At 51.2% G+C, this 9,827-nt stretch overlaps 1 protein-coding gene across 2 annotated transcripts; it reads left to right on the top strand.

Moving 5' to 3' along the window:
• Positions 1–75: 75 nt before the first annotated feature.
• On the top strand, positions 76–5,686 carry armc1 (armadillo repeat containing 1). Of its 2 annotated transcripts, none has more exons than XM_048976180.1 (7): positions 76–296; positions 1,115–1,304; positions 2,477–2,568; positions 3,233–3,422; positions 3,632–3,748; positions 3,820–3,894; positions 4,045–5,686. In XM_048976180.1, the coding sequence occupies exons 2-7, from the start codon at positions 1,143–1,145 to the stop codon at positions 4,219–4,221; spliced, it is 813 nt and encodes a 270-aa protein (XP_048832137.1). In that variant the 5' UTR covers positions 76–296; positions 1,115–1,142; the 3' UTR covers positions 4,222–5,686. The 2 variants fall into 2 exon arrangements, with proteins under 2 accessions (XP_048832137.1, XP_048832136.1); XM_048976179.1 differs by having other exon boundaries at positions 4,027–5,686.
• Positions 5,687–9,827: the final 4,141 nt, after the last annotated feature.

Raw genomic sequence — 9,827 nt, 5'->3', positions numbered from 1 at the left:
GTCATTGCTCGTGCTCGTCAATAAAACGCCGCCTGAATGGCTGTTTATCAATGCGGTGTCCTGGTATATCAGCCAATCAGCGACATCGGTCAAAAGATACGCGGCCGTCATGGGGACAGGGACAGTTAGCTGGGTAGCCACATAGCCAAATAGTGATAGTCGGAGTCTTGCCAGTTAAATTACGTACGGGTGGCCTCGTCAGTGTGGCAGACTGCTCCACACCCGCTGCCGCTGGGACGTGAGCCGATCAGGTCGCTGTGTGCAGAGCTCGTTGGAAGAGCGAAGTGTGGCGTGAGGTAGGTCGCAGTCCTGGGACTTAGCAGAGGGTATGAGGCCAGCGGCGCTGGGCGGTCAGCAGGCCCTGTTTCACGGGCCGGTTTGCCCGCTAGTCATCTATCAGAACTGGTCGGAGTTGCTGTCACTTTGGTAGGAGCTGTCGTTGTTCAAGGACGGTGTTGACAGGTAGAAAGTGAGAAGCCAAGGCCAGAAAGCGTTTATTGTGATCGGTCACGGTCCGAGTCCATGTGTTTGGGTTCCTCACTATATGACAGTGTGGGTCGGTCATTTACAAAGTGTCCGTGTATGTGGTTCAACACACCCCATGGTAGAACAGAGTGCGCATGACGGTCCACGTCTGCATTGCTTCCTGCCCTTGGACATCTCTGCTGCAGATGGGACAGGCAGCTGACAGGTGCCTTAGACGTACCTGGTGCCTGACGCCTAACCCCCTCACTCAAGCCCTCATGCTGTAAATTACCCCCCAAAGGTCATCCAGCTTGTTAGCTCAGAGCTAACTGGTGGTCATCTCCGGGCGCAGAAGTGTCAGTCCGGTGATCATACTCAGCTACTACGTTTTATGGAACATTAGGATGAATATGTTGTGTTTTTTTTTTGTTTTGGTTGTTTGTTTTAACCAAACCTGAATATCAGTGTCTGCTGGATGTAAATGCTGAAGCTGAAGGCTTGGTGTGTGAAGCCGCAGCTTCAGTACAGAAACTGAAGTCTTTGTTCCAGTGGGGCGGAATACACATATACCATCTCTGCAGGGTAGAAATATTGGCAGCTAATAGGATGTTGGTGGCCCCTGCACTCAGCCTGTGTGCCATGCCTACAGCCCGGAGCGTGGGTGTCCGTGGCGCACCATGAGCGGGGAGCCGGATGCCCTGGCCGTGGTTAACCAGCTTCGGGACCTCGCCGCAGACCCCCTTAACAGGAGGGCCATCGTCCAGGATCAGGGCTGCCTTCCCGGCCTCATTCTCTTCCTGGACCATCCCAACCCGCAGGTCGTCTACTCTGCCTTGCTGGTGAGTCCCTTTGCCATACGGCTGTTCTGTTCCCTAGATTTCCTTGTGCTGTACGCTCCATATGAATGGCTGTGCTCCAAGCCGGTGTTTGATTGTATTGTGCTGTTTATCTAACTTGTATGTCGCTTTGTATGACATCTGCTCAATATGTATAAATGGAAATGTATGTTGTGATGTGTGGCTCAGGAAGGTAAGATGGTGTGTCTGTGATCGGAAGGGCGCCGGTTCAAATCCCAAAGGTTGGCGGAGTGTCACCGCTGGACTCTTGGGCATGGACCTTGACCACAGCTGCTCTAGGGACCGGCTGACCCTGCTTTTTCAATTGTACATTGATTTTTATAAAAGCGCGTATTAAATAAATCTAAAATATAAATGTAGTGTTTTTGGCAGTATCGGTATCAGAAAGATTTCAATAATGACCGTGCTGTTGCAAAGTTTTTACAGATGGTTTGATCTGTATACTGTGACTGATTGAGACAATTAAACCTTAATTACTGTGTGAATTATCGTTTACACTTGCTTTGCTTTCTGCTAAAATTGACATGGCCAAATTTTGTTTAGTGAGGATTGAGGTTTCTCTACAAGATGCGGTCACACTGCCTTGAAAATATCCCACAGGAATCTTGTGTTCATCTCCAAAAAATAACATTTCAGACACATCGTTTGTAAATTTGTTCTCTTGTATTTTGGAGCAGCTCACCCTTTCAGAACTTTTTTTTTTCTGTGCACCATGCTGGCTAGACGTAGTTCACTGTTTGCTTCCCAAGGAGTTTCCCCTGTTTCCAGCGGAAGTTTAACGCCGCGTCAGCAGGGGTCGTCTGACATCTGCAGAGCCGGGCTTCAGTCCCTGAGTGTGCAGTAGGCTGTGTGTGTTGCATGTCCGTGTTTTAAGACCACGTGATTTACACGCTTCAAGCGGGAGGCATCTAACCCCGCCTTTGTGCCTCTGGCAGGCTGTGATTGGAAAATGAATTTTTAATGGGTGGATTGTTTTAGGTTTGTGTGTGTGTGTGTCTCTCTCTCTCTGTCTCGTGTGCACAACACACACACACACACACATCACTGGGATGCTCCTTGTCCCGCAGTCTGGTTTTGTTACTGGGGGCAGGGTCAGATCAGATGCAGCGGTGTGGGTGGAGCCTGTGTGACCATGTGACCACTGCCCTTCGCAGGCGGTGCGCTACCTGGCAGAATGCCGAGCCAACAGGGAGAAAATGAAGGGCGAGTTGGGAATGATGCTGAGCCTACAGAACGTCATGCAGAAGTGAGTAAGGGCTGCGCAGGCTGCGCAGGCTGCGCATGTGTGTCTGAAAACGGAAGCAGACGGGGGCCGAGATTATTCAGCGTTTTTATTTGCTCCTTTATTTTTTCTTGTAACGAACGGTGTGTTTATTTTTCATCGGGATTTGGGTCCGCGGTATCTCAGCTTTGAGTTACATAGTCGTTATGCATTACTGTGGTATGAATACTGCCTCACTGAAGGAATGGGGCTTTCCCCAGTTGATCGTACCCCTCACAGAGATGGAGGGGCCAGACTCGGTGCACTGTACCGCCTGTGTTATTGGCCAGAGCCGTGTTTCCTAATCCGGTCCTCGGGAACCCACAGTTGGTCCACATTTTTGCTCCCTGCCAGATGGTCTTCCAGTAGAACTAGGTGGGAGCAAAAACGTGAATCCAGAGCATGTCGTACATGATGTGTGCACCCTGCCTTACCCCCCCCCTTAATGGTGTATGGCTCAGTGGGTTAGGACACTATACCTATGATTAGTCCCGGGTTCAAATCCCAAGGTTGGAAGAGAAATGTAATCACTGGGCCCTTGAGCACGACCCTTAACCCCAGTAAATGTGACGTCAGCGCTCTGTGCCTCGTGGTGGATGCCCATCCACGCTCCCTCGGTGAATAATGCCGGTGGCCCCCTCTTCCTCAGGACCACCACCCCTGGCGAGACCAAGCTGCTGGCCTCTGAGATCTATGAGATCCTGCAGGCGTACGGCGACGCTGAGGCCGAGCGGGCCGAGAGCGGAGCCTCCTGTCGCCGCAAGGCCCAGTTCTTCCTGGGTACCAACAACAAGCGTGCCAAGACTGTGGTCCTGCAGATCGACGGCCTGGACGACACCGTAGGTGGCTGCCGCTGTCCACATGGAGTTCAGACCCCTAGCTACATCTAATTACAATTTTTTTTATTTTTAAATGAATGTATTTAAATAATACAAGTGACAAGCGACCCTAAGCATCCACCGATAGAATTCCTCACGTGTGTTGTGGCGCTGGAGGGGGGGGCTGTTGCAGCCACGCCTTCATCTTGACTGACTGCCATCTTGCACAGAGCCGACGGAGCATGTGTGAGGAAGCCCTACTGAAGATCCGTGGTGTCATCAGCTTCACCTTCCAGATGGCCGTCAAGCGATGTGTCGTCAGGATACGCTCCGACCTGAAGGCCGAGGTGAGTCCGGAGGAGGAGGGGTATCTGCGGAGAGGGGCAGGCACTCATTGGGCTGTGTCCTGCATTTGCAGGCGCTGGGCGTGGCCATCGCATCCACAAAGGTGATGAAAGCCAAGCAGGTGGTGAAAGACGACGAAGGCGATGAGGTGAGTGTGATCGCTGTGGATTTAAAGACCATTTTAGAATCGGTGCCCCCACACCAGAAACGCCGAAAAACGTCAGAGAAAAACGGCTGAATCTCAGCAGCCTTCCTGAGCTGCGACCTCTGTGGTGTTTAGGTGATGGTCCCCTTCCAGGACGACTCGCTGGAGGAGGAGGTGGAGCAGAATACGGACCTCCCCGAGTACCTCCCCGAGGAGGAGAGCCCCTCCAAAGGGCTGGACAAGGCAGTGTCCCGCGTGGGCTCCCTGCAGGATGGTGTCGGATGGCTCAGCACCGCTGCCAACTTCCTGTCCCGCTCCTTCTACTGGTGACCGGCGCCGGGGCGAAGAGGGAGCGTGACCACGGCCAAGAAAGGACTGAAGAAGCACAAGCCCCCGTACTGTACGCCTGCACCCTGCCCGCACGCACGCGCTCACACTTTCCCCCCCATGTGCCACAGCCAATGAAAGACTCCAGACTGCACTCGGACACGCCCTCTTTGGGGCAGGGCTGCAGAAGGGTCCATTTTCACGGCTGGCGTTTGGGGGCTCCCCCCCCCTTCCCGGGCCGTGGGGTCGAGCTCTGACTCCACCCTTGAGTGTTTGGACTGCCGTCGTCACAGGTGATGAGCAGGAGCTGTGCTTTATTTTTATTTTTTTTGTTTCCGTCTCCGCCGTTTGGTGACGCCCGGCTCGCTGTAGGGGGGTCGCTTTACCTGCTATGCAGTGCGCTTTGACCGTCGCTCGGCACCGCCTCTGAGCCTCTGCTGCTCCCATAACCGCACCCCAGCCGTGCAGCTCTCTCCAGGTGTCTCTTTGCTATGCCGCTGCCAGCAGGTGGCTCGCCGGTTAATGCTCTAGACTGAAAGGAAAGAACATGCAGTTGTAGAGAAGAGCCTCACACGCTCTGTATCCCCGCTGGTGTAGCTCTGATGATTTCAGTAACACCTTGTCCTGTTTAGAAGTCTGAATAACATTGGCAGGATAGCATTAAGCCCCCCGCCGCTGTCTGTCTGCTGGCCCTGCTCCACCCACCCCACCTGGCTTCCCTCTCACGACGTGAGAAGCAGCATTTTTGGGTCCCACACCAATACCCCCCATTACCTTTACCTTTCATTTATCCCTCCCATGCCAAGCTGATATCCAGATGTATTATTGTAAAAACAGTTATTGTAATATAATGTAAAAAAATTAAAATATAAATCGGGCAGCACTACAGCATCGGATGGTAAACGATGCTCCGAGCTCTGGTCCTGCCACTGGGAATGTCGCCCCCATGTGGGGACAGAAGTGGGGATCACCTGACCCCCTCCACAGCCTTTTGCTAGGCCCCCTAGTGGTTGAACGATCCCCTGGTGGAACAGGGCTGCAGTGTGGGCTTATTTGTTGGGAGTTTGTGCCATGACTATCTCCAATCCGTCTGTCTGTCTTCCAAGCGTTTATCACAGACAGGCAGTGTAGGGCACCCATGTATAAATATAATCATTTATTTGTGTTTTTTAGGAATGAGATGCCATTTTCCTTTCTGTTACTCTTTTATTGGTGCTGAGTTTATACTGGAGGAGGATTGTTTGGCCTTGTAATTACTGTAAAAAGCCTCAGTAATGTGTGTGCTATTAGGACACTAAACCATGCAGAAACCTCTAAGTATTCAGAACACTCAGTATGGCAGGAAACCCTTAACTAACCTTCAGCGCCACGCTCACCTGTTTTATCGACCTTTTTATGCAGTTGGGTTACTAACGGATCCGAGACGCTGTAAAGCGATGGAGCCACGTAAATAAAGGTTGAAACCGAAGCTGTATGCTTCATGTGCTTCTGGTTCACTGTCCGTGGAGAGTGGAGTCTGCTTTGGGAGGGTCCCCAGCCAGTAGCTGCTGCTTCTGATTTGTCACCTTTGTCGGTGGGCAGGTTTAACATCCTGCTTCAATACTCCTCAAAGAAGCATCGATTCCAGCTCATTTCAGAGGTCATGGGGCGAGGAATGTGATGAGGAAGAGTTTCCGCTCGGCCGTGTGTGCTTCCTGTGGTGTAGCGGTTTTAGGGACCTGTCGAGCGACCTGCACACGCTGCCTGCCTATGAGAGGCTTTTGGACAGGGGGGGGGGGGGGGGGGCGGCTGTGCTCTGACACAAACGCTTTGCTTTCCTGACGCCCAGCCAGCTGGAGACGGTTCCTTTTTGGCAAAGACTCCTATTGTTCAGTACCTGCTCTGGATCACTGGAAAGAACTAATGTGACTGTTCTCCAGTGGGGGCTGTCTGTGCAGAGGTGTCACCCAAGCTGCAGGTGCAGTCAGACCTGGGGGGCCGGGTTCACACTAAGGAGGGGGGTCCCTGCTTCCTGTCTTTCCAGACTCCCGCTGTGCCAGATGAGCTCCGCAGAGCTAATGGGAGAAACTGACGTGCCCTCATTGATGAGTGTTAGCCGACGCCCCCTAGTGGGGGAAGGGGAGGGTCGCCCACAAATGGCCCTGTCTGCCAGTGTGGCGGGTCTTGGGCTGCAACCTTTCCACTTCATCACTTCAGGTCCAGAGTGACCACTGTCCCTTGTGGGTGACACTCCCCCACTGCCCCCCCCCCTCCCCTCACAGACCTGTGTTGCCATGGAGATGAGACTGCAGTGACATAAAGCAAGGCATTGACTGGGCTCTCTGTCTCTCAGTGAGACTCTGGTTTTGGTGAATGTCTCAGCGGTCCAGTGGATCTCAGCTATGGATTTGCTGGTTCATGGTTATGTACAATGAGAACAAAATGTCAGTTACAAGTTAAAATGGAAATTTCATGATCATTTTAACCATTATATAAATATATTTGGAGGTTAGACAACATTAACTGGATACATATAGTGAAACTTTTAATGGGTCCTGGATCTTGTTTCCTAATTGATGTAGTTCTGTTTTTAACAACAGAGGAGGGTCACCTAACCTAGCCTTCGCATCTTCAGTTTAACACAAAATTTTATAACATGTCCTGCATCTCATGGGCAGTGGGTGGCGCTGTTCCAGTGAGACAGTATTGCAAATCCGGGCCTTGTTTTCAGTTCTCCCAGGTTAAATAATTACTGATTCTGATTGGCCAGAGGCTTCACACCTGGCTCACAGGTAAAGGAAGACTGGAAACTCAGTACTGCCTGGACCTTAAGAACCGTAATTTGAGCAGCCCTGAGCTAGTGGATGGATTGTTAACCTTAACAGGGTTAACAGGTTGCGTTAATCTACGCCTATGTTCATTAATTTCGATTTTGTTAATAATTCAATCATAGAGACGACGGAACTTCTGTTCCAGTGATAACAAATCAAACCACATCGAACTAAAGTTAACTTCAGCTTGATCATTTTGAAACAGCGGCTGCAAAATTTGCAGGATCTTTGCAATTGAGCCAGAAATAACGTATTGGGCTTTATTGTCATTATTTAATCTGACATCCATTGTAATCTGTATAAATTCATAGCTCAGTCTCCCCGACTTTTGCTTAACATGAGTTATTATGCAGTGATATAATTAGGTCAAATTACGTGAGTCAGTTTACATGAAGCATCTGTGAACCAATCAGACGCCACTGTGGGAATCTCTTCGGTAAATAGGTCAGTGTAAACAGCATCCTGAGAGTCCGTGTCTCATGGACAAAGTGCCACGCCAGCTGTTTGTTATTTAAGACGCGCATAAACTGCTCTGTTACCCTGCTTTTGGCATGAGCACTGTCAGTGCGACCTGTGTGCGCGTTTACAGCAGCGTGTTCGTGGCAGAGCTGCATTGCGTGGCTTTGCGGGCCTATTAGTGAGCGACACGCTAGTCGGGTTCTGATGCACTGGTGTTAGCCGGCTGCCTGTATCGCATTAGGATGACGATAATGAAATGTCACCCCCACGGATCTGACACTGCAGCACGGACCTGCAGTGTAGTTCCATCCGGCATCAGTCATGGGATTCGTGTCCAGCTCCGGTAAATAAAGGCACAGAGGTCACCTCCGTACGATCGGCAGCGTTTCGCCTCGTCGCGCCATCTGTTTGTCACCGTAACGCAGGGCTTTCTGACGCGCCCGTACCGGGGGCTGGTGTGCCCTGTGCAGTCGGCGGCTTAGAAGCCCAACCTTCCTTCTCACGGGCTTGTGCACTGCGGACGCCATTGGTCAGGTAAGTGGGTCAGCGCCGCCGGCGACGGGCCAGGCTTGGAAGAGCTGACGGCGGGAGGAGCTCCAGCAGGCGTCCGGGACCAGCCCGGGCACCGGGAGTTCTTGACAACGGCTGCGCCGAGGAAACATGGCCGGCTCCTCCACGTAAGATGCGGCCAAGGAGTCGTTTGAGAACGTCCAAAGTCCTCCTTTTCCTCGCCCGGGGGGAGGCGCCCCCCTGCTGCCGTGACCACCTGCTTCTGATGCATGTCCTGTATCGGAAAATGGCGCCATCACTTTGCACGTGGCGCAGGGGAAGTCGAGACGATGCCGCATTGCATAAATTCAGCAACGAGACCCTAATCGGCCATCCGGAATGCTGTCTTTGGCTGAAGGTTGCAGAAGGTCCACACCTGGACGCTTCGTCCACGCGCAAAGAAAAACTGTTAGCATTTATTTAATGACGCTCCTGGAGAAATGCATGTAGATAAACTGGGTGACAAACGCAGCGGAAGCAGCAGCGCCGCCGTTAATCGCTGGCACGCTGATGACGCGTCTGTGTAACCCCTTCCAAACGATCCCTTTCAGCAGCAGCTTAGCACATTCATCCCAAAGCCGGTACATGAGGATCTCTAAGACGCTCCGCTGGCTCGTAGCCCCCGCGGTTCTTCTTAAACAAATAACGGCTGTTACACCGAGTAAAGACATGCCGCTGCACGCCCACCAGGTGGCGCCAGCGAGCTTTGAAACGCTCTCCGCCTTTACAGCTGGTCGTCAAGCTCGCGCTGTGTGGGGTCGCTTGTTTGCCTGACCAGTTTCCAAACGATCCCTTGATGTATTATTCCTATGGTCACTTGCTGATCTATATCGCTTGTAAGTAAACAAAATGGCACTCATGTAGTTAACGATTTAAAACAATTGTATAAAGCTGAAATATATCAGAGTTGCGCTCTTGCATAACGGCGAGCGTCCTTCAGCTATGGCCCGACACTGATCTAAAGATGCCGACTGGTTCTTGCGGTTATGTTATACGCTAATAAGCTACAGTGCACAAAACTACAGCTGGATACCTGGACAAAAGCAAGAACATAACGTACAGAGATACACAATTTCAAAAGCAGCGCCACACATAAATATACTGATACGCGGATAAAAAGGCAGCAACATTCAGATAAATACACATAAATAAACACTGATATACAAAGAAAGGATATGGATAAATTACATGCAGTTTCTATGTGAATGGCGAAGGGATGCACGTAAATACACATAGATATACAAATACAAGAAGCGACACAGGTAAAATTCGCAAAGATATGCAAATTCAAGAAGGGATGCACATAAATATTCACAGTAATACATAAGAAACGATGCGCAGGCCGGCGTGTTAGTAACGCCTGTAAAGTGCTTCAGCTCCCCTTCGGCTGCTGATGCTCTGCTTTGACATCCGCGTTATGGACGTTTGTCACCGTTAACGTGACACGATTTAATTATCTCCCAACGTGATCTCTAACCACTATTAACTTGTCCCGTTCCAAAGAAGGGGGCTGGAGTGAATAACGAAGCTGTTAGTTTTCCGTAGTTACGTTTGCAGAGACTCTATGTAGTCGGGCGACAGTGAACGGAAAACGGCGGATCGCAGCCGCCAAGGGAGGCGCAGGAGAGCCCGGGTTTTAAATGCTAAATCCTCCCTAACCGGGGAGCCGCCTGCTGGTTTGCGTGGAGGATCTGAGTTTGCCGAGAAAGGTAGCCCTCCGGGACGTGGCAGTCTGACTGTTTTATTGGAGGTTCAGCTCGCAGTCAATGGGATCAGCGGTAAATTACATTG

Source organism: Brienomyrus brachyistius, chromosome 15 (assembly GCF_023856365.1).
Source record: "Brienomyrus brachyistius isolate T26 chromosome 15, BBRACH_0.4, whole genome shotgun sequence".
Taxonomy (NCBI): Eukaryota; Metazoa; Chordata; class Actinopteri; order Osteoglossiformes; family Mormyridae; genus Brienomyrus; species Brienomyrus brachyistius.
This window is presented reverse-complemented; position numbering and strand designations above follow the sequence as displayed.